The 25,794-nt window shown below is 39.7% G+C and overlaps 1 protein-coding gene across 13 annotated transcripts in view; it reads right to left on the bottom strand.

Annotated features, from left to right (window-relative positions):
- The window catches only part of NRG3 (neuregulin 3), a 1,054,218-nt gene that overhangs the window by 229,978 nt on the left and 798,446 nt on the right, over positions 1-25,794 (bottom strand). For all 13 annotated transcript variants that reach the window (XM_044239944.1, XM_044239952.1, XM_044239946.1 and 10 more), the window contains exon 3: positions 7,362-7,435. In XM_044239944.1, the coding sequence (XP_044095879.1) occupies positions 7,362-7,435 (74 nt within the window). The remainder of the gene's footprint in view (positions 1-7,361; positions 7,436-25,794) is intronic.

Genomic DNA, 25,794 nt, shown 5'->3' with positions numbered 1-25,794 from the left:
CTGAGCAGATTCCAGTCTGGAAAGACATCCCCTCTCATCAGTGTTGATTAAAGGACAGGGTGAAGTGGTGATAGGTTATGCTTTGTGCCCTCAAGAAAGCTCTTCTCCATCCAATTCATTAATGGAAAGTTCCTTCCCACGATCATGCTGCACAGCTTCATGGACAGTCCTTCTCATTCTAGTGTGAATGATTCTTACAGAGTTAGGCAGTGTGCAGCCTGTGTAAGCAGCCACAGCACCCCATGTGAAAAACTCATTATAATGCTCACTCCTAAATAAGTCCTTTGTGAGTAGCCCAAATCTCTCCCCTTCACTTTAAGTGAACTTTTATTTCCCACCCATTTTTTAAAAAAGATTTTATTTATTTATTTGACAGAGATCACAAGTAGGCAGAGAGGCAGGCAGAGAGAGAGGAGGAAGCAGGCTTCCTGCTAAGCAGAGAGTCCGATGCAGGGCTTGATCCCAGGATGCTGGGACCATGACCTGAGCGGAAGGCAGAGGCTTTAACCCACTGAGCCACCCAGGTGCCCCTTCCCACCCATTTTTATGATATTTCCTTAACTGTCTTGCTTTAGTGTGTGTGTGTGTGTGTGTTGTACTTGTTTATATATTTTTCTTGGCTCTATGCAATTGGAAATATTTGAGGTCAGGTAATATGCCTTAAGCTTTTTAATCCCTGGCAGTAGCTGTCTCAGTGCCTTATACACTGTGTAGTTATAAAGGCAATAATAATAGTTAACATACAACCATAATGATAATAATAGATAACATTTATTGAGCCCTCTCTATGTGCCATGCACAAATTTCCCTGAATCATTTTATTTAATCCCAACAATAACTGTATGTGTTAGAGACCATTAATATCTTATTTTATAAAGAAGAAAACCAGAACCCATCAACGTTAGGCAACTTATCCCATCTCAAGCTATCAGTAAGATTTTGAATTAATGAAAAATCATTTTTCTCTCTTATGGACATGACATCCTTTGGAGCCTACAATTCAATTTCAATAAATGCATTTTACGGGACTGTGCCTTACTGATGGAAGGATCCTTAATTATTATTGTTTGAATCTATAGCATGGTGTACTTTATATGTGCCTAATTATTTGGGGAATAAATAAGTGAATGAACAAAAAGATATATTATTTCAGCCATGCACCTGACTTCTGAATGACTTGCAGGGACAGCCTGCTCAGTTACACTGTGATTTTCCCAAGGCCATACTGCTAAGAACAAGTGGCCACAAGATTAGAACCTTTAGTTCCTAATCTAGACCACCTTTTGTTACACTCCTCCATCGACTTGCCGACACCTAGGAAGCTTTTCTATATGCTACATGAAATCAAGAAAGGCAATAATGCAGAGCATGAGTCTCTTTGGGCAAGTCCCAATTGATACTCTTCAAGGAAACCTCTTGCAGCTGCTTTGCCAACACCTTCCTCGGCTCCCGGGCCCCACACTGGTTCTTTGAGGAGGCTCTCAAGTTTCCTTCTTCCTCACTGTGCCTTGCACAGCAAAGGAGGAACACTCTGCCCTAAGCTGAATGGTTTGAGCATTGAGTGAGTGATGACCCAATGGGCTTCCTAGTACATAGGGAAGGAGACCTACTGTGATGAATTTGCTGTCCCTGCAAACCATTACAAATTGGGCTGTGTGGACTGGCTCACTGCCAGCACTCCCTCTAGGAACCACATGCTAGAACCACATACTCTTGCAATTTATTTTTTGGGTTCCCGTAGTGATTATTCCTGGGAAGCTGGGGTCACATAAACCCTATTTGGAATGATGGGAAGTTTAAACTCACACTATGTTTGCTGCTACGCTTCCTCTGAACTATGAATGGCCAGACCAGGCTCCTGGCATCTCAGAGGGCACACTGTAAGAGAAGAGCCTGATTTCTAAGATCTGAAGAAATAAAAGTGTGAATGTAAATCACTACAGTAATTAGGTTTAACATGGAATTGCTTATGCTAAGCCCCACATCAGCCAACCAAAATTTAGCTAAGCTTCCACGCTGTGCTGTCTCAGATAAGGAAGGCCAAGGTCAAGCAATCCATGCTTACGTGCTCAGCACAAGTTACCCGGCCGGGCTCTAAGATTTCTCTTGCTTTGTATGAGGTAAGTGACCCTTCTTTAACCCATCAGCAAACACCCAGTATAACTTCCTTATTCCTCCTCACTTTGGTCTATAAAAACCGCTCACCTTCTACTGTTCTTTAGAGATCGTTTTTATCTGCTAGATTGGATGTTGCCATTCAAGAAATTCTGAATTTTTATTAGATCTGTAAATCATGGAAATTTTTCTTTGAACAGTTCATATAGACTGGACCCAGAAGTTCTCTTCTATCCTCCCTTGGTGGAGACTAGATGACTTTGCAGACTTGTCACCTGCAGCCAGGCATGGGGACCCTGGGTGCCCCATGGGACCCTCGCCATGGATGGGCATCTTCTCCACCCTATCATTCTTTGATTCCATTCTGAATGCATTCTCTGGAGCTACTTTCAGGCTGCCCCTGGCCAGTGATGTCATGAACATTTTGATTATAACTCAAGTTGGCATGTGCTCCTGAGAGAGGAGACCCAGGAAAATGTCTCCCTGAATCCTGGAGCAGCTTATGATTCTTCAGTACCATCTGGTTCTGCTTCAAGGCTGAAGATGGTACCTGATCTGGCTAGGTGCAGTGGTGAGGAAGAGAAAACCAGGCAGGATTCTATAGGTTGATCCTGTGTTACAGAAAAGGGGACTGGCTCTGAAGAAATCAAATTAGAAATTGTCTAGAAGACTGTGGGGCTTCCTGGAAGTTGCTTGCTGCTATCCATGGGCAGTGCTGGCTAGCAGCAGGGAGAGGCAGGGTACAAATACATGCTAGTATTGTATGCTACGTAGGCTGGTGCTGGCTCCTCCACAGACAGTCATGTCCTCCGGATCCTGACCTAAGTCTGTTCCTCTTACCACCCTCCTTCTAAACCTATGCTTACCATTCATCCTTGTGATCAGATTGTGGCTTCTGTGCACTGAACCCATGTGAAGGTTCGATTCACCTGACAGTTATGTGCAAAAGCTATTTTTTCAAAACCTGACATCAAGGCACTTTATAAGTTTAATTCATGTGTATATAGAGTTCTTCCAGAGTGGGATTAACCACAGGTTCTTTGGGGGTAAAAAATGAGTTTTTGAAATAGTAGGTCTGAGGATCCACGCTGGGACCATGGTATAGACACTGGTCATAGCAACCACTGAGCCTTCTCACGGTGATATCCTGGCAATATCTCCCCAAATGCATGTAATCTGAGGTTTATTTATTTTTTAAAATTAATCGGAGAGATGCACATTTCAGATCAACTCTGCCTTGCTTGAGGGAGAAGAGAATAGCAGAGGCTTCTAACACACTGTTAATTGCAATTTCACTAAAATAGAGCAGGCATTCGGCAAATGGGGAGAGAAGGAGGAAGAAGGGAGAGAAGAAAGGGGAGAGAGGAGGAAATAGAGGGAGGGTGTTGGAAGGAAGCTTATTTCCTGAGCACAGAGTCATTCGAGGATATCATGTGCAGCAAATTAAACGATCCTTCAGCAAGAATTTTGACAAGAAAATTTCATTAGGGATTTAAATCTCTACGGAAGCTCAAGTTGCTGCATTAAGATATGAAAATTGTGCAAATATTGTTCCTTAGAATAATGTTTGCTGCAGGTCATTGAGTTTTAGTCAATGAAATTGAGAGTGATAAATGTCATAGCGGAAATAAGGGGAGGAAGGAGGGGTCGAGGGGGAAAGGGAAGAGCCCAGCCATCCAAGGCTCAGATCCTGGAGCCATTTGGATCAGAAGTTAGACTCCAGCCTTAAATAGCTGCATGACCTTGAGCAAGTTTATTTAACATCTCTGAGGCCTAATTTCCTCATCTATAAAACGTGAGCAGTTGCCAGTAATTCTGCTAGAATGTGACTGTGAGGGTCTAATGAGATAATCCAAGTGAGGCCCTTTGGCACAGTGCCAGGCACACGTGGGCTCTAAACACATATTAGTGTGATTATACTGATGAGTCAAGGCGGTGGGCGAATGTTCATCTGTAACTGACTACCCATCAGTCTGGGTGATAGGTGCCTATAGCAATTATTATTGCCATTCTCTGGGTGAAAGGCCTGAGACTCAGGGGGCAAGTGCATCTGCCCAGGTCAGTAAGGGATTCCAACAGAATCATGCCCAAGTTCATGTGTCTATGTGTTTTTCTCTCTCCCTAGATGGTGAGGGCCTCAGAGCCTAAACTCTGTGGGTATCTTTGTATTAACAGGATCTGACCTGGGTGGATGCTCAGAAAACACCTGTGCATAAATAAATGGAGTTATGCATGCATAAATGTTGCAATTATGCTTTCCTCATTTATTTTAATTTATTATTTTTAAAAGATTTTATTTATTTATTATTTGACAGAAAGAGAGAGCAAGAGCACAAGCAGGGGGAGCAGCAGAGGGAGAGGGAGAAGCAGGCTCCCCACTGAGCAGGGTCTCGGGGCTCCATCTCAGAATCCCAGGATCATGATCTGAGCCGAAGGCAGATGCTTAAGCAACTGAGCCACCCAGTCCTCCCTGCTTTTCCCATTTGAACCCCATCTCTGGGACTCATCCATTCGATTTCTCAGTGCTTTATTTTTTAGTTTTTATTTCAAGGCTTTCTGGAGCTCTGACTCACATAATCTTATGCCATTTTATAGGAAACAGGGGAAAAATCCATATACTTCCACAATCCAAACACTGAAAATTCCCTTTCAGCATTTCAGGATATGTTTTATTTTTTTCTACCTTTGGACCAAGGGATGTTCCTACTGCAATTTTATATGAAAATACCTTTCCATGTTGCTGTTTCACCCAATAGGAATATTTCCTACAGTATTTTTTTTTAAGATTTATTTGTTTATTTGACAGAGAGGGAGAGACAGCAAGAGAAGGAATGCAAGCAGGGAAAGAGAGAAGCAGGCTTCCCGCTAAGCAGGGAGCCTGATACCAGGCTCAATCCCAGGACCCTGGGGTCATGACCTGAGCTGAAGGCAGAGACTTAACAACTGAGCCACCCTGGCACCCCTACCATTGTATTGGCACCCCATCATTTTAATGGTGATTCAATAGAATATTGTAATATGCCATATGATATTTTACTTAAACATAATTTTGCTGTTGGTTTTCAGCGTGTGTCCATTTTTTCACCATCAGAAATATTACTGCAATAAATATTTTTTATGCATGGAAGATCTAGGTTTTTGGGCTAGTGACTGTGAATATGAGGTCAGTTTTCTTTGAGGAGCACAGTCCTAATTAATGGTAGGCCTCATCCTCAATTTTGCAGAGATAGACCATGATATCTAAGTGGATGGCAAGGGTTTGATTAGATTGTCTAAAGAGAGATTATTTTACCTATTTTGTATCATATGCAAGCCCTGCCCCCATACCTTGCCCTCTATCCTTTTGATAGCTATTCTATGGCTATAAATGACAAGGAAAAGGAAGAAAGAAGGAGGAAGTGAACAAAGAAAGAGGAAGGAAAGAGGGGGCAAGAAGAGGAGGGAGGGAAGGGAAGGAAGATGACGAAAGGGAAGAAATAATGAAGGAAAGAGGAGAACAGAGGGAAATAGAAAAGAAAGAAAGAAAAGGGGGAAATAGAGGGGGAACTAGGTACATCAGCCAAAATTTAAAAAAAAAAAAAGGAGAAGAAGAAGAAGAAGAAGAAACAAGAGGAAAGAAATTAACAAGCCCATTCTCCCATGGGCTTCGTAATATTCCAAATCCATGTCTAACCACAAGCATACATTTGAGATATCTGTTTAGCAAGAGGCAAAATCGCAAGATGAAACAAATTTAACACATTCTGGTAACTGTCTGCTACTAGGGTAATTCCTAGACACCAATGCCTCACATTTCAGAGAAGGAGCTAATCCATGACTAGCTTGCTTGTTAAATTTTAGGAAACCTTCACTTTCCTCAAGGAGAGTTACATTTGGAAGGAAAGGAGTAGTTAAGATTATATCGTAGTTTGTCTTGCTAAGATAAAACACAATTAAATGAAATTAAACAAAACTTTTCCTTTAAAAAACAAAACAAAACAAAACAAAACCCTTTGTATTTCCTAAGGCAATGCAGGTACAAATTCGGCACCTGCATTCGGGGTGGGGGGGGCGGGAAGGAGGAAATATTCATTTTGAGAAGATGTTGAAAGATGGTTGGATGTGTTCATTCACAGAGGTGTGCTCCCTCACAACAGGATAATTTCTGTCTGTTGTCAATATACAATATTTTGTTGAAGTCTGTCTTATGCACGTGTGGTATTTAGAAAACCATAACATTGCCTTTGTGATTTGGAAGTGCCCATCATGATCCTCACTAAACTGCTGATTGGATAAAAATCTCCTTTTCAGGGCGCCTGAGTGGCTCAGGGGTTAAAGCCTCTGCCTTCAGCTCAGGTCATGATCCCAGGGTCCTGGGATCGAGCCCCGCATTGGGCTCTCTGCTCAGCAGGGAGCCTGCTTCCTCCTCTCTCTCTCTGCTTGCCTCTCTGCCTGCTTATGATCTATGTCTGTCAAATAAATAAATAAAATCTTTAAAAAAAAATATCCTTTCCACAGTGGTGATTCAATTGTAGTGGTCATTGAAAGAGCAAAAGATTATTTACAAATAAAGCAAAAAATTCACATCTGACTGGAAGTGGTCAGATTGGTACCAAAAGTTACTTTTACTTCATATAGAAACAAAAAACTAAGGACTAGCAATATTTCTTAGTGGCAAATTGTCTTCTTTTATGAATAAAAAAAAAATTTTTCCAACAGTCCTGGAACCAGTGATATGCAAACAATGTTGCTAAAAATGGGGTTTTTACAGTTTGAAAACTTATGTAATTTCAGATTCCTATTTTCTTAATTTAGCAGGTACGGTAAAAGTTAATGGGTTTAATACTAACGCAATTCCAAGCAAAAGGTAAGACCCAATATGAGACGGTAGTTTCTATAACATTCTGTTAAGTCAATAACATAATGAGCTCTGTTTTGTTTCTGTTTCCCTACTTTCATAATGGGTGGTGGTGGGAGTCTGTCTGAAAGCTAAGGGAGGAGTGTTTGCTGGACTTCTCAGTGTAGATCAGCGACGGAGCTAAATCTGAACACCAGGTCCCAACTCGAGAGAAGACCAGACCTAGACATAGACCAAGTTAGCTCCGAGCGAGAGCCCTGCCCGTTCACGCCTGCCACCAGCTTCCACCCTTGGCATCACTCAGAGACAAACGACCCAACTACAGCCTTCAACTGAGCTAACAACCGTTGCCCAGAGTAAGTGCTGCCTACATACTGCGTTAGAGAAAGAAGAAAAATGCTTGACCTACTTGGATCCGATAAGATGGAATCAGTTTTCGGCAGAAATTGATCACAACGGACTCCTTGGTAGCCTTCTTTGCACCTGAGAAAAGGGGATAAATGACAAACGTACGCATGTGGTCGTGAAAGATTTCAACAAGCAAAAGAGCCATCAATTACACAAATGTGAGAACAGTACATTCATGCTTTTGTATTGTTTGATTCAAGCTTCTAACACTGACAGACGGGTTTTAGTCTGTTTATGTGCGGAAAAACCCAGCACGGCTTTGCTTTTTTTATAGTTTTAGATGGAATACCTAACGAGAAAATTGAATAGCATTTTAAGATGGCCCTCATAGCAACGTGAGTAATAGTCATCTTCAGATCATAATTCTGAATGCAGGTATATACTGGTCTTTTCTTTATGCAATGCGCTAGTCCCTAAAAGGCTGCAAATGCCCTTTTGGAAGCATATTTTAAGGGCCATATTGCTAATAAAAAAATCATTTTCTGATACAAGTGATCAAATCTTATCAGATTTTGGCTACTGTTTATCTTCCTCCTGTTTTATTAGTTGGTTCATTTGCTGATTTCACTTTTTTTTTTTTTTTTTTTTAATGTAGCTATTCTTCAAGTCAGCATCGCCCAACTGCTTGGCCAGGAATAACAGCATTTATTTTGGATCTGCTAAGATCCGAGAGGCATCTGTGTCTACATGCAAGGTCTCTGTGCTTTCCCTCTAAACTCGTATCTTTCCCTCCTCATTTTTCTCTTTCATATTCACAAATATGTGCAAAGTGCCTGCTCTCTGGCAGGCATTCGACAAGGCAACTTTCCTGAGGCGGGTACAAAGTGGAGGCCAGGAAAATGCCTGGAAGCGCCCGCACTGAGGCATGTCACCGCTGCCCTGCCAGTCCTCTGTCGAGTCTTCACACAGCTCGCTCCATCAGGGCTGCTTGGCCAACTCTGACAGCATTGGCTCATCAGCTGGCAGTTCAAGGCACAAATGCGGCCGAGGCCCCCACGCCTGCCTCTCTGAGTGGGGAGGTGGCATTTAGTGGTCGGCTGGAAGCGTAATCTGTCATGCTCAAGTTAGGCAGGGAAGCATCCATTGTTGTTTTGTGGGATGAATCTGTCCTACTTACACAGGAGGAAATTGTGCTGCTGGCATAAAAATCAGATTTAAAAAACAATCCCCTGGTTGTTAGAAATCTATGAAATTGACAAAAGAATTCAAAGAGACCGTTCTGTCAGAGACCGGAGCTGTGAATCCTTTCTTTACAATAGGCTTTGTTTGGGGGGTGTAATAAAGTATTAGATAAGGTCTGTTGCAGTGGGAGCAGCAACCGAAGAGCATGGACGTTAATTTTAGTCCCTTTCATTGTGAGCCAAATTGGAAGTTAGGTAATCAGGCAGGCTCTCTTCAGCACCTCCTTAAGCCTGGCGCTCTGGACTGTGCTTGGCAATTTTCCTTGTAGACTAAGAACAAAGACGTCTGATATATGGATATCCCAGACACCCAACAGGCTACTGAAAGAATTTGTTGGTGCTGCCACATATTTTCATAACTTTTTTTTATCCATTTATTGCACTTGAAGTAAAGCAGGCATGTCACTCGGTCTGTAACGGGAGAAGTCAGAAGATACTTAGGACCGAAGCACATTTATGATGAAAAATTAAATTCCTGCCCTCCAAAACTGTCCTACTGCTGTTCGTGTGCTTTTTCAGAATTACCAGAACCATAGTGCCTTAATCTTCATTTCCCCACAAATGATGACTTATGAGTTGGGTGATTGCTATGGTGGCATTCACATTTTTTGGAGGTTTTATTTCCAATATATGTGAGAGTTGGGAAGCACACTTTACTCTTTTACTCTCTGCATCTTCATTTAATATGAAAATGGTATCCTAGGGAGATGGTTGCTTTTTAAGAGAAAGTGCTTTTTTGTTTTGTTTTGTTTTGTTTTGCTTTGCTTTTTAAGGGGGTCTTCGTTACTTACAATGCATTATTCCATTTGTGTGTGGAAAGGAAACTATGAAAAGATGTTTGACATTTTCTAGGCTTTAACTGATTTTCTGTGGGTGTGAGCCCACTTTGAAGTGCTTGGACCTCATGGGGTTTCTGGAAAACAGTGCAGCAAGGGCCTTCGATGCTGCCTTCATCCCTGTATGCAGCGGATAGTCAACGATGATGCTGGAGGAGCCCAAGCCAGGCTAGGAAACCTGCCAAACGGTGTGGGACTGGTTACAGAACCTGCTTCTTTGTTAAGGAGACAGTGTCTCTGCTAATTGGTTGCTGGGTTTTAAGAATGACGCATTAAAATTTCCATTTAAAAATCATACATGTCACCTTGGTAAGTTCAGACCCATCCAAATGTGAAGACCAAATGGGCCAGCAGGTAATACCAATGCACCAGACTGAATTCATGATGATATTAAAGACATAAAGCAAAGCAAAAAAAAAAAAAGTCAAGATGTACATCTATTGCACTGATGGAGTTTGTGGGATTTCTGACAGTGTAACAAGCACTTCTTGGAGAAATAGCATTGTATGTTTTTTTTGGTTTTGGTTAGCTTTGGGAGGATTTTGAGAGTGTTTTGTTCATTTTTTAAGATGTTTGATTTTTGAAGGATACAGGTATAAGCAAAACAGAAATTCATATACTGAAAAGGTCTTTGTTCATCTAAGATAGCACGATGGGATTTATAAAATTTTAAAAATGCATGTGTAATCTAATGATAAATGTTTTTTAAAAAGCACAAATCTTCATTTTACTCGGTTAATATTCTATATCTTTTCCTATTCTGCATTGCTTTCAAATCTCCACTCAATTCACCCAGTCCCTGGTTCCATGAATTTCATAATCCCTTAGAAACATCATTATCACAGTGATGGTATTAAAAATCCAAGTATTTCCTGGTGGTTTTCCAGGTAAGTTTTGATTCTATAGCTGAATGGTGTAGGAGAAGGGAGCAGGCTCAAGAAATACAGCCAAGGATGACAAATAGTTACATAAAGAAAATGAAGAATTATTATCAACAGTGAAAGAACCATAGCATACACTCAGTCTGCAAGAGCTAAGGCATTTTACCTTGGGGGAAAAAAAAATTTGTCTTAAATTCTGTATTCATCTCCTCTGTGGTGAAGGAGCTGTTACTTCTGAAACCAGTAAGTTCTAGATTATGTTGTTTGCCTTATTTCCAAATGTAAAAGGCAGTAGGGAAGGGCATAGGTGAAGAGACAGTGTCAAAGCAAGATAGGGCAGGTAAGAGGTTAAAGGGAGACTCTATTAGGGTAACCACAGATAAGAGAGCTCAGGCTGGCAATGAAGCAGAGGGAAGAGCTTGGAGATGGAGCCCAGTATCTCTCTGCTGGTGAGCCTCAGGTCTGAATCACAAATGAGAGTCCTGACTATCTACAGGGACAGGGCCCATACTTCCAAATGCGGCCATCTCTTTCTCTATTTTTTATATCCTTCCAGTTTGGTCCTCGCCTCCCCATCTCAATTGTTCAGCTCTATCTAAAATAACAAGCTTTCCCTTCTATTCATCTTTCCCCTTCTATATTATACCAGAGAAAAAGCCCAGTTTTAGTGAAAAGTTTTAAAAGCTGTCCTTGGGTGAAAAAGAAGAGAACAGTCCTGGCAAAGATGAAAACAGACGACATGCACGATTGTCAGCTGGATTTCAACGCTTGCTTTGTCAGCTGTGGCAAAGAAGAAGTGGTCAACACACCGGACGTGGAGCACCCAAAGGAAGCTACTTGTACAATGGTCGATCGCTTGCTCATGTCTCCACAGAAATCCCACCACTATCTTCAGAGACCATTTCCATCTCCTCTCTTACAATACTCTATGCCAGCTGATTTCTTTGAACCCATTTCTCGAATAACAACTACATCAGTGCTCATCATCTTAGTGATTTTGAGTGAAAATTAAAGAACTCTCACTTGTGACCAACAGCCTCCCTGCATTCCCAGATTATTCTTGCATTGTCTCTCTTCCTTTTGTTAGAAAAACAAAACAAAATTATTCGAAAACAATCCCAAAACTGTTCTACAGAGGGAATTGTACTAGCCTTCGTCCTCCTGTATTGATTTTCTGGTCATTGACTCATTAATGGAAGGTGTCATCATTGCTTCACTGCACTGTTCTCCATTTCTACTCTGTCCTCATTTTCAGGGTATTGATTATGCCCACGGATGGCCTGGCCAATACATGGTCTCGAAGCACATGTCTTCCCCTTGTATATCATAATGATTCACAGTGTTGAGCTTATAGTCTTATTGCTCTGCTTAGTATTTGCATAGACGCACTTGATGCAAATCATTTAACATCCCTGTTTTTCAGTTTCAAACCATATAAAACGCAAGTAATACCAGGAAAGAGAAAAATGAACAAGTGCACATTGCTGATATTCTACACATGCATTTTGGCCATTGTTATGGCTACAGGCCTTATACCTGCCATAGTTGCAAAGATGCATTTGACATTATTTATAGAGAAAAAAAGTATGCAGGATAGAACCAGGTTCAAATATTTGCTTCAATCCCTGTGTAGAGCCTGGTCTCTGCAATTCACTTTAGTGAAAGTAGACATGGTTTCTTATTGGAAACTTGATTTTAGACATAAAATTTGAACTAGCAGAAATCAATTAACTTCACAAGAGAAAAGGTGGCAAACTGTGTGGGTTGTTTCCTGCCTGTATCAACTTCTACTCATAAAAAAATGACAGTTACTCTTTGATGTTACAGGGAAGTAGACATTTTGTCAGTGATACACAAGTCCTCCGATTTTAAGGAGCCTATTAAACGCTGATTTGAAAAAAGAACAACCCCTCCAGGCATTCTTCTCTATCTCCTGCCAATTCTCTTTAGCCTCAATGTCAGACCTTGGTTGGGGGAACCAGAAAGATCATCAGGCATTTAAACTTTACATTTTGGAGGCAGGCTAGTTTGGAGCATTGCCTGATTTTTAAATCCAGGATCTGCTGGTGCATTGGCTATTTAGGTTTCTGGGCCTCCATCCCTTCATCTGTAAAATGGAAATAAAAATAGTAGCTCTCACCTAGAATTATTATTAAGAATTAATCAGATAAAGCCTGTGGTTCATGGTAAGCACTCAATAAATGTTAGATTTTAAAAAAATATATTCTTTGAATTTGAAATCATCATTACAGCTTTTTAAGTGGGGAAACAGTCCAAAGGTTAACAATCTGATTCCCCACATCTCACATCCAATATGTACTTGAACTAGAGGCAAACTCAACTGGGGATGACTTTAAAGTCCTCACTTGATCTCTTGCAGTTACTGACATTTTTCATGGGAACGTATGAGGAATTTCCATTCTTCATGGAGAAACAATCCAGAAGTCATTATATGCTCAGCTACCTTTCTGAAGGTAGGTATTTGAAAATATGGACCAAATATCAAGAATTGAAGCCATGATTAACAGAAAGAATTAAAGACCTAGATTTTGAGATTATCCAATCTCAGAATGTTCTTAAGCAAACTATGTCACAGAAACTAGTCACAGATTTCCAAGCAAACTTCCTGAGCTTCATGATAATTTAAAAGGTCAATCACTGGGACACCAGGCTGGCTCAGTCAGTTAAGCATCAGACTCTTGATTTAGGCTCAGGTCATGATCTCAGGGTCGTGGGATTCGGCTCTACTGTCAGGCTCCCCGCTCAGCACAGAGTCTGCTTGTCTCTCTCACTCTCTTCTTCCCCTACTGGCGCTCTTCTCTCTCTCTCTCAGATAAATAAATAAAAATGAAGGGTTTTTTTTTCTTTAATGAATAAATGAACGAATGAATGAATGAATGAATGAAAGGTAATCACCCACTATGGATGGGAAGACTCCTCGGGGGCACTACTATTAAAGAATGATAATGGCATCTCTTGATTTCAGACTAATTCGTGATTTCATTCCTCAGTTAAAAATCAAAACCAAAACCAAGACAAACAAAAACACAGAGAATGGAGTCCAGCAGGGCAATTAAACTGCCCAGCACTGAAGAGATCAGGAGTACAGGAGACAAAATTCCCCACCAACTCTCCATCCGAACGCAAATAGGTGTTGGATGGACCAGCAGCTTGTCTAGCTAAGGGTCTGCAGCCTCGCATTATTAATGGTATTAGAGCACATTGCCTTCCCAGCCACTCACTGCTGAAGCTGAGATCTGGGTCTGGCTATGGAGAATACTGTGAAACCGATTAGTGTAAGCTTTCTTTAGCTGACATTAAAATTTAATTAAGTAGTCTTATTTAAAAAGAACACTAATTAAGACAGCAAGATCTTTAAGTTAACCAATTGGAATTAAAATTACCTGCAGATTGGCTGTAGGTACAACCTTTCCAAAATCATTTCAACTGTAACCAGGAGAATTTGGAATTGCATTATTTTAAACTGCAAACCGCCTTCAAACTCATGAAAATTCTCTTGTGTGTTATCGATAGCTTTCAAAAATATGACAAATTCCATGGCTGAGGCAACTGTTGCTTATAATGTCATTCATCTTACAAGTCTGAGGTTTCTTGTTAATGAAGTCGTATCTGCAATCTTAAGAAAGTATAGGGATTTATTTTTGAAAATTTCCCTTTAGCAAAGTTTGAATTCAAAAGTAGATGGAGGCCAATTATTTCATCATAAGACTGCTATGATTTCAGAAGTGAATCTGAGAGCATCTGCTCAAAACCAGGAGGCGTGCTGCATTCTGTTAATATTTGGGCCCTGAAGACAGAAACGGAAAGAATGACTGCAAGTCTGAGAAGTTAAAAAATAGATAACAAGTATGTGCTTACGCAAATGCAAGTTCTTGTCAACCATATGTAGAGTCTCAAGGACATGTACTCAGCAGCCGCCCAGACACTCCATTGGCCACATCACTGTCGGACAGAAGGCAACTCATTACAAGTAACTTTAATCCCATATATGGCAATTCATTTCTGGACAATCAGTGGCTGAGCAGTTCATTCTAAATTAATGTTTTTGCCCTTGTAGAGATTTCTGCCCCTATTTGGTCTAGAGCTTCACCTGAGGCTTATGACCTCACTGATGAAATAAAAACACATACCACAGAATGAGGGTGCTACCCAGGTTTGGGGGTATAGCAATATTATCCAAAGCAGCTATGTGGCCTGAAGAAGATCATTCTAACTTAGCTTTTCTTTTACTGCATCTAAAAATAAACCACAATCTCTTTTTAGCCAAGAAGGCAAATAAAGGAGTCATATATTGGCGTTCTTGCAGAAAGACTCTGTATTTCATGGCCACATTGGAGGTATTGAAATATTAATTGCCCTTCTCAAGAACAAAAGGATTTGTGCGTAATAAGGACAGGGGGAGGGTAGATGGAGTTTTGCTTCGTCAATTCAAACTGACTGAGAAAATGCTATATTACTAATTTCCTAGCACACACAAAATCTGTATTGGCAAATGTGGGATTCTAGTTTTCAAAGGCAGTAGCCTGTTATGGTGGAAAAGGCTCGTCCTTTGCATGTAAGATGACCTCTAAGTCTGCCGCACAGAAGTGTGACAGAGGTCTGTGACTGACCTCTCTGAGGTCTCAGGTGCGTATCTCTGTCCTAATTCAGTGCCTGCTCTGTGCCCATGTGCACACACTCAGACATGCAGGCACAGACACATGTCACCCCAATTCCTTGAAAATATGTCTAATAATCAGAAAATTTAGGCAGACGATATAGGTTCTGACATAAAAGTCAGAGGAGAATCAGTCTCTCTTCCTTCACTTCCCTAGTTAATTGAAAATTCCCATGACTGCCCTTGATATTTCCCAGCCAAGAGTGGACAAAGATTTATTGTTACTTCCACTCCCCATGATTCCTCTTTATTATTTTCACTTGCAGTGTTATAAGATTGAGAAGTTAGCCAATCACAGACTTTCTCTGATGCTTAAGGTCGAACATCAGCAGATTTCATCACTTGTCTGCACTTGCTTGGAATTAGAAAACTCACATGTCCAGACTAGTCAGTCAATGGAAGAAAGGTGATGACCATCTCTGCCCTCTCACAGTTCAGCAAGAAATAGAAAAGTAAGCCAGAGTAAAACATTTTAATGTTGCTATCAGTTGGCTTGGGGCTGCCATAATAAAGTATTGCAGACTAGGTGGCTTCAAAAACAGAAAATTATTTTCTCCCAGTCTGGAATGCAGAATTCTAAGAGAATTCAAGGTGCCCCAAGGTTTGTATTTGGTGAAGGCTCTCTCACTGGGTTGCAGATGGTCACCTTCTCAGGGTGTCCTTACACAGTGGAGAGAAAGAGCTCGATGCCTCACTCTCTCTTTCTCTTCTTGAATTTCAATAAACAACAATGTTTTATGTAAGTTTGTCACATATGCAATATTTGGGACACACTCATACTAAGAATGTATTCATTCTTTACACAAACTTCAAATTTAACTGAGTGTCCTATATTTTTATTCTCTGGATCTGGCAATCATAATTGTATGAGGGTAAAAAAAAATGAATAATAATAGAAGAATCATCAGAAAGAACACCTAGATTAAAGTTAGTGTATAATAATTTTGCTATAACTATATCCTGTTGTGATAAATTCAGCAATCTCTTGCTTTAAGGACAAGAAGCCTGTGCACATCGTATATACTTCTATCAACCACACAGGGACATAATGAGCTCACAGAGTCTGGAAAGGGAAAATATAATTTTCAATAGCTAGCTCTTAGATAAAGTATTGAAAAGATATGTCAAGAATGTGATGAAGAACAAATGAAGCAACATTGTTTATAAATGTTAGGTGCAGATTTGTGACTTGATTGTGGGGATCACTGGTTACTACCTTGCATAAATTCTGAATTAACAGTAGGAGTATGCTGCCCAGCAGCCCATAGGGAAGACTACAGGAAGAAAGACGGCATTCTACTACCTCATTCTGCATCTCACTTTCCTAGGTATAAATTTAATACACATGCTATAGCAATTGAAAAACAGTGAGCATAGATAGTTAACATAAAGCAGTGATAATCTAAAAATCCAAGATAAAACACAAGAAGATCCTCTTCTGGAGGACCGTGAGTTCCTTTCTGGAATTCACAGTTCTCAGAAGGAAACAATGAGAGAGTATGTTATCAACAAGAGATCAAAGAGGCCAGCCTTGTTCCCTGCCTGTGCAGTGTGGGTGATTCCCTGCAGCAAAGCAGTACACAGCTTGATAAGGAAGAGTGAAAAGAAAATAAATCTGAGAGATAAATCTTATTTAAAAGGCGCCTTTATGATTGGCATTATAAAGGAGAGACGGAGCTCATTAGCAAATGAACTGATAAAACCATTCACAGCGTGCTTCAAAAAGAAATGGTAATAATTATTGTCTCTCTAAGAAAGGGGGCAAAATATCCACACAGTGTCATTCACAAATCCCTTTACAGACATCACGAAGCCAGATGCAAAAAGTCCCACAGCTTTCTGATTTAATTAAGTGAAGAAAGCAAGGAAAGACTTTTACAGTTCACACGTCTGGATCATAGAGGGTTCTACATGAAACATGATTTTTTTAAAAGCCATTTTAGAGACCCCTAGAGTTTGCTGAACCCTCATTCAACAGCGTAATTTTCCCTGTTTCTCCCAGGATATTGTACGATCGACTGACAGGGTGCAGCATTTCTGCCGGCGAAAGAAGTGGGCAGCTTTGATCAGAATTCACAATAATATATCTCCCTTGTGTGATAAATGATTTACTGCTGAGGATAAATGGATATAATCTTTCATTATGTATGACATTCATCAGCAACAAGGAAGCTTTGGACTGAATGGAAAGTGATTTCATATTAAAAGCCTCATGCAACTCAGACTGAGATGAAAGTGAGGTCTTGCCTTGAAAAAAAAAAGTGGCTCAGACTTGTAGGTTTAAATGGATGCTCAGTCAAATATAATCGTTACTCTGAGTTTGAAAATCTGTTAGGAGGAAACCAGGGAATTATGTGACTAGGTCAACCTCAATTTTGCACAAAAAGCCCCACTTCTTAACCACACTATTCTATTTACTTAAATGTGTCATTAAAACCAACTTTGAGGACTGAGAATAGCCAGAGAACCAGGTAGGCAGGAGAGAATGGAGGCAGGGTGGGGTGGAAATAGTTTAAATTTCCATTATCATAGAGAGTCAGTGCACTATTTCCAAAGTAGATAAATCAAGAAAGAGAGACTTAGTATATTATTTAGGTATATGAAGTTAACAACTAGGAAAATACCAAATGAAAATGGTTTAATAAGCTTGCTTGTGTGTTTGCAGAAGGAGATGTAAGTTCAGGAGTGGGAGAGTTGGTGTAGAGGGATGCGACCAGGGCTTGTGGCTTTTCATTATAAACACATTTGTATTGTTTATTTTTTGTTTAAATTATACACTTAGATGATGAAGCAATATAGATGTAGCAAATCACTTCATTGTAAAAATGATTGCAGTATTTTTTGTAAGATTTATTTATTTATGAGAGAAAGAGAGAATGGTGGGGGGAGCAGAGGGAAAGGGCCAAGCAGACTCCATGCTGATCATGTTGCTCCACGCAGGGTTCGATCTCAAGACCCGGAGGTCATGACCTGAGGAGAAACTAAGAGTTAGACACTTAACTGACTGAGCCACCCAGGTGTAGCAAAGTGATTCCTGATCTTGGTTTCACTGACTCTTTAGGACCCAGTGTAATATCACCTTATTTGACTTTCTTTGTTCAATTTTCTTCTTCTTCTTCTTCTTTTTTAAGAGAGAGAGAGAGAGAATCTCAAACAGGCTCCACGCTCAGCACTGAGTCCAACACAGGGCTGGATCTCACAACCCTGAAATCATGACCTGAGCTGAAATCAAGAGTTGGGCACCTAACCAACTGGGCCGCCCAGGAGCCCCCATTTGATTTTTAATAACAAGAATTTCCTAATACTATATTATGTTTTAGAAGCAAAAAGATGTAACATGAAAGACAATGGGAAGAGATGAGAAGACAAACCACAGACGGAGAGAAAATATTTGTAAAAGACACATCAGATAAAGAACTGTTATCTAAAATATAGAGAGAACTTGAGCCTGGGTGGTTCAGTTGCTTAAGCATCTGCTTTTGGCTCAGGTCATGTTCCTGGGGTCCTGGGACTGAGCCCCACATCTGGCTCCTTGCTCTGCAGAATGCCTGCTTCTCCCTTTCCCTCTGCTGCTCCCCTGCTTGTGGGCCCTCTGTCAAATAAATAAACAAAATCTTTTTAAAAAAATAATAAATAAATATACAGAGAATTCTTAATATCCAACAATAAGAAAGCAAAAAACCTAATTAAAAAAATGAGCCAAGACCTTAACAGACACCTCACCAAAGATATACACATGGCAAATAAGCATATGAAAAGATGTTCCACATTATATGTGATTAGGGAAATGCAAATTAAAACAACAATGAGATACTACTACATACATGTTAGAATGGCCAAATCTAGAACACTGACAGCATCAAATGCTGGTGAAGAGGCAGAAAAACAGGACCTCCCTTTCATTGCTACAGAGAATGCAAAATGGTACCGCTACTTCTGAAGACAGATAGCAGTTTCTTACAAAAGTGGACATATTCTCACCATATGACCTGACAAACATGCTTCCTGGTATTTATTAAAAGATACGGAAAACTCATGTCCACACAACAACCTGCACACAGATGTTTCTAATGGCTTTATTCATAATTGACACAACTTGGAAGTAACCAAGATGTTCTTTAGTGGGTAAGGGGGTAAATAAACTATGGTACCTCTACACAATGGAATAATATTCAGGGCTAAAAAGAAATGAGCAATCAAGACATGAAAAGGCAAGGAGGAAACTCAAATACATATTACAAAGTGAAAGAACTCAGTCTGGAAAGGCTACATACTATATGATTCTAACTATATGACACAATGCAAAAGGAAGAAACTATGGAGATTTTTAAAAAATCAGTTTAAAATTAAATTAATTAATGTAATTAATTTTTTTAAATTAGGTTAAAAAATCGGGTTTCCCAGGGTATGTGGGGTGAGAGGTAAATAGGCAGAGCACAGAGGAGTTTTAGGGCAGTGAAAATACTCTGTATGATACCATAATGATGGATGTTATATCGTTTAGACATTTGTCCAAACCCACAGAATGTACATCAAGAGTGAACCCAATATAAACTATGGATTCTCTGTGATTATGATGTGTCATTATAGCTTCATCAGTTGTAACAAATGTAGCACTCTGGTAGGGGATGTTGTTAATGGGGTAGGCTATGCATGTGTAGGGACAAGGAGTACATACGAAATAACTCTGCCTTCCCCCAATGCTGCTATGAACCTAAAATTTCTCTTAAAAAGTTGTTGTTTTTTTTAAAAGATTTTATTTATTTATCTGAGAGAGAGAGAGAGAGCAGGAGCAGAGGGAGAGGGAGAAGCAGACTCCCCGCTAAGCAGGGAGCCTGATGAGGGACTCAATCCCAGGACTCTGGGATCATGACCTGAGCCAAAGGCAGCTGCTTAACCAACTGGGTCACCCAGGTGCCCCAAAAGTAAAGTCTTAATAAATAAATATATACATATGTTATATATCAATTTATTTAATAAACAAATATCTAATTAAATTTAATAAAACTTAAATAAATTACCAAATAAATATATTTATTAAATATATAAATATCCAAATTAAACTAGATGAGTAGGGATAGTTTTTGACCTAAATCTAAATGTTTTCTGATACTATAGAATGGTAGAGTTAGAAGACATCATAAAGAGTCTGTTCTAACCACCTTGTTTTCTGGAGGACAATATTATAAAACAAAGATGGAGACCTGCTTAAAACACCAAAGGCTATAAGGGGAAGAGCAAGAATTAGAGCCCATGGGTTTTGTTTCTAAATCCAGTGTTCCTTCTGCTTTTTAGCCTTTCCCCTTAGAAAACAAAGATATTCTTAACTCCTCATGCCATCATTAATGCCACACTTCTCAGAGTCTTTCTAGTGAAAGCATATGTTTTACTGAAGATCAGTTAGCACAATTTAACTGGCTAGAGTTCAGGTAACCAATCAAGGTCAAAAAGAGGTGGCAGTACCGATGTCCCTAGCTTGGACAAGAATGTATAGTAAAACATATTCTAAAATGGAATGACGTGGAAATCAGGAAAATCACACAAGAGTATGAGTAAAGATGGGTAAGCTTAGAGAAGGCACATAAAGGAGTCTTCTTTCTAACAGTGATATGGATAAGATTCTTGACCTGTGATTAAAACAAAGCAAACTACAACCTGGTACAAGTAAGTTTACAAAAATTAAGTTAACATCCGTAGATGGTAAATTCAAAATAGAATTCAAAGGAATGTTTTTTAGCTGGAGTGTTTGGCAACTGAAAATGGCAACTCAGGTTGGCAGTGACTTGAAATAGATAAAACATGATGATGATTTTTGAAAAGCAAAACTAATAATAATAAATAAAAGTGTAAGAGAGATTCAGTTAATCGAGTTATGAGTGACATATTTGATGTTCTTATATGGGATATTCCTGTTATGCAGAATAAATCAACAAGAAATCACTATCAGAAAGTTCTTCCACATCTTGTAGTGTCACAGATGAACAGATCAAACCTCCTCTATTCAGACCACAGTGCTGAGATCTTTACACAGGTTAGACGAAGTAATCCTCATGAACCTGATAAAAAGGAGATGTGGGTACCACTGTTTTAAAGACAAAGGGATTGAAATTGAGAGAAATTAATTTCTTTATCCCAGGGCACATGAAAAGCAAGTGTTAGAACTTGGATTTGACATCAGTGTAAACTGATACTACAGACTGTTAATTTCTTTATCCCATGTAGTTCTTGACCATTCAGATAGTATTATGCATATTTTTAAAGTGGTCCATTTCATTAGTATCTATCTTCTGAGAAAGAGAAAGCCTATCATTATATACTTAGTACCCAGATAAGATAAAAATGAAACTCATAAGAGTCTAATGATTTGCCCACAGTTATATAAGGGCATAATTTAATTAATGTGAAAAAGCCTAAAAGAAAATACAATGATATTTAATATGGCTTCAGACTTAATAGTAGGCTATCGTATTATAACTTCTCAATTCACATATTCATTCAAAATTGAATATACTGAGAAAGAAATGGGTGGCATGTTTGAAAAGAGAAATCTCTTTAAATATTCAAAAATTGATGAAACAAGTGAAGAAAGCATGAGAAGGTAAACAGAAGACAAAAAGGTAACACAGGGATAGGCGCCAGCATGCAATCACTCTCCCCACAGGCTGATGGGACAAAGGAAGGCATCCGAGTCAAGGAACCCTGAGGAAATCCCTGGGGTCTATCAGCAGGAGCTGCAACCCTAAATGAACTGCCGCTGGAAATAAACCAAGAGACAGAAAATAAAAAGCCAAGAGAGAAATCAGAAATGGAGGCCTGCCTTCAAATTTAGCGTCTTCCCCTGGCCAGTCGACTCAGAAGCCATTGGTCAAGAGAGCCTGGGAAATGTAACTTTCTGAGATGGTGAGCAGAACAGAAGAAGGGCCAGGGTCTGGATTTAGGAGCAAATGCATGACTGATTGGCAGGGCTGGTCATATACGGTGTACACTCTATACAGCATAACATGAGCACTCCTGCACGTTATTATCACACCAGCAGCAGAAATCCCTTTCCCCAATCTTTCTAGATAACAGAGATCTCACTAAACTTATAAAAGATATCATAGCAGGCCTCTGCATCGGTCCTCCTTAGGAATCTTCACAACTTCTAACCGGCACCCACCTCCAGCACACTCACACTTGCACAGGGGCCAACGCTCACAGTGGCATCCTGCTCACAGCTCCTGGGGAAAGTGATTTAACCCTCTGGGCACTCATTTCCTCCCTTGCCAACAGGACTAATCGCCCTGGCCTGGTGCACAAAAGAGAGCTGTGCCTATTAATTACTTAAATCTCATAAACTCTTTTGAAGATGAAAAGCTCCAGCTTTCTGATTCTGTTCCTTGGCTTCAAATAAAAAAGCTACATTATATAAAGGTTTCTGGGGGATTTATTACCAGACCTCTATCTGAAAAAAAGTCACACCACAATTACAACTTTAATGACCTACTCTAAAACTTCCCAAGGCTACCACATAATTAGTCCATTTTATAATTAGTAGTTAAAAAAAAATCATTTGTCAGAAGTAAATAAGAAGTGACTGAGGCTCCTGGAAGTAATCTACATTATTTGATGTGGAAAAGGGAGGAGTTGCATTTGCCAAGGGCCTATAACTTTCTAGATTCTGTGCTAGACACTTTATATCATTACTATACCTATATATCCCAGCCAGTATGGTTAGGTCAGTATTATTTTATTGGTGGTTTTAAAGGTGAAAAGAAGAGGTTTGGAATAATCAAGTAATTTGGTCAAGTCACAAAACCAGTAAGGTCTGAAGTTGTGATTTGTGTCCAGGGCTTTTTGCCTATAACTCTTCACTGCTGAATATTTGAAAGCTTTTAAATTACTTTTCCTTTGCCCACAGATGTCAACTCATGTATTAGAACATTTATTGTCAATAGAAACCTTTACTGTGAACAGGAGGTAGAAACTGAACAGTGAAAGAGAAAACGTCAGAGTCAGTAAGAGGATTGCCCTGTTCTTGGAATATAGAAACCACACCTAGACTAGAAGGTTTACTTGTCATCTTTTAATAGGCACAATGAAAATAAATATTTAGAGGAACATCTTGGTGAACCACAGAACTAGAGATCATCTCCTTGGAAGCAGAGTGTGGTGGTTGTCATCTCTAGCTAGTTTGGGATCCCTGGTTTGGTCTGTTTTGTGAGACCCTGATGTCGAGAATGACTTACTGGGGAGTGAGATTGGAAGGGACTGAGACAGGCGCTCAACACAAGGAACGATCTGTTCACAAATGGAATGTTACTGCAGAGACCTGAGAATCACTTGGTTGACAAAGTCAATAGTCCTGTATTCTTGAATTAGTCAAGATCTGTTTTGTTATGTGAAAATTCCCCCCCCCTTTTTAAAGATTTTATTTATTTGTTTGGCAGATTTAAGATTTTATTTATTTGACAGAGAGAAACCATGAGCAGGGGGCAGGAGCAAGGGGAGAAGAGAAGCAGGCTCCCCACTGAGCAGGGACCCCAATGGAGGAATCAATCCCAGGACCCTGGGATCAGGACCTGAGCTGAAGGCTGATGCTTAACCAACTGAGCCACCCAGGCACCCCGTGAAAGCCTCCCCTTATACATGAGTCAATGTCTTTCTACAAATGAATGATATTGGATGAGAACATTGAAGAAGCAGATAATGCCAAAAAAGTCTGCTTAGAGAGCAAGCATTTCGTCTTTAAAAACCATGATCAGTGTTTGGTAGGAGAAGTGATTTACTAAATACAAGTTTATGGGGTAGGATCAACCCTTAAATGGACGAAATAGTTTGTAGATGTAAAACATACTTATAGCTTCATATACCTATACATGTTTTAGATATTTATTTTATTTTATTTTAATTTTTTTTAAAAACTTTATTTATTTGACAGGCAGAAATCACAAGTAGAGGCAGGTGGAAAGAGAGGAAGGGAAGCAGGCTCCCCACTGAGCATAGAGCCTGATGTGGGACTTGATCCCAGGACCCCGGGATCATGACCTGAGCTGAAGGCAGAGGCTTTAACCCACTGAGCCACTCAGGCACCTCTATTTTATTTTTTTGATTAGGATTTGGACTTGAATTTAGCCCACATAAACCAATGAAAGAACTGGTACAAGACTAGTTGTAATTAAAAAAAATGTATGATTTCATAATAATAAATGCATTCTCATTGATTAAATAGAAACCACCTTCCTCAATAAAAATGTTTTTAAAAATATTTACTTTAATATCTCATAATTTTTGAGCATCTATATTCTAGTGATCAAAGCTTTTGAATTTCCTATTACAGAATAAGTTAGTTCTAGGTCCAGTCTACCAGTTGTTCTTTATAGAATCCTGTAATGATCTATAAACACCCTTGCAATCAGTGGCAATCAGTTCCCACCCTAATTTTCTTTCCATGCTGTTAGTAGATATAGATGTGTCTCTATGTAGAATAGACATAGAGCAGTAGTCTTGGAATGTATATACAGTGTGGGAGTATCTAGGGCCTGTGATTGCTTCCTAACAGCTTTCATCAATAATTATGTGTCTGTTGGGACGCCTGGGTGGCTCAGTCATTAAGCGTCTGCCTTTGGCTTAGGTCGGGATCACAGGATCCTGGGGTCAAGCCGCGCACAGAGCCCTGGATCGGGCTCCCTGCTCGGCGGGGAGCCTGCTTCTCTCTCTGCCTCTGGCTGCTTGTGCGCTCTCTCTCTCTCTCTCTCTCAGACAAATAAATAAATAAATAAACTATTTTAAAAAAATGATTATGTGCCTCTCATGAAATGAATGAGAGCCTCGTCTTTGTTTGGACAAAAGTTAAATTTTTCAGGAGTCACTGAATCTCCCTTAAATTTTAGTTAAAAGCCAGGAGAACATTTTGTGTCCTCTGTGTCTACACCTCTCATAGAGGACTTCCACAGGGCAAGCAATCATTAAGAATTGCGTTTGCTCTGAGTCTCCGTACCAGTGCTATTGTGAAGAAAGCTCTAAGTGATTTCTCCCTCTGAGGTTCGCATCTGCCTTAACAGATCATCATTCTGAGCTATGTGGAGGTGTGTGTGTTGTTTGGGTTTGGGTATAAGCAATGTCATGTGAGAGCAGTATGTCTATGTATAATGGGTGTATTTCCACAGTGGTGTGGAGGTTGGGTGGGAGAAGGCTGAGACTGGAGGCAGGGAAGCCAGCTTGAGATGTCTGTGGTGGTCCCCAAACAACCCAAGACTGTGGTTTCATGGTTCCCCATCCATACTGGAAGCCAGAGACAAACAGATTCCCTGACAATTCTTTTTCTTTTTTTGAAGCCATATTTTACATGTTACTTTATGTCTGTGATCTACATTTATGACAAGATAATATTTCCTCTTGGAATACATACAGACTTAACACTACCTCCATCTACAAACCTACCTAAATGCTAAATATCTAAAATATTTTCTATCTGAAGTCCTTCTGCAGTTGTTTTCTGTATTATTATTCTACCAATTAATAAGTCAGTTCTAATTGAGTCAGTTCTACAGAACTGAATTTATATCAAAACAATATCAAATTCACTTTATGTTTATTTACATCATTACCTTCTAATGACACTGCCTCCTTCAAGCAAAAATTTGACATTCTTTAAAAATTAATAATAGTGATAACTGATGTTAACTTAACATTTGGAACAGCAATAAGATAGACATTTTATACATATTATCTTTAACCCTCTGCCCTGTGATAATCTCATTTTGATTTACACTTATTTTTTTAAAGATTTTATTTATTTATTTGACAGACAGAGATCACAAGTAGGCAGAGAAGCAGGCAGAGGGGAAGGGGGAATCAGGCCCCCTGCAGAGCAGAA

The sequence above is a fragment of the Neovison vison genome, chromosome 2, assembly GCF_020171115.1.
Source record: "Neovison vison isolate M4711 chromosome 2, ASM_NN_V1, whole genome shotgun sequence".
NCBI classification, from domain to species: Eukaryota; Metazoa; Chordata; class Mammalia; order Carnivora; family Mustelidae; genus Neogale; species Neogale vison.
This window is presented reverse-complemented; position numbering and strand designations above follow the sequence as displayed.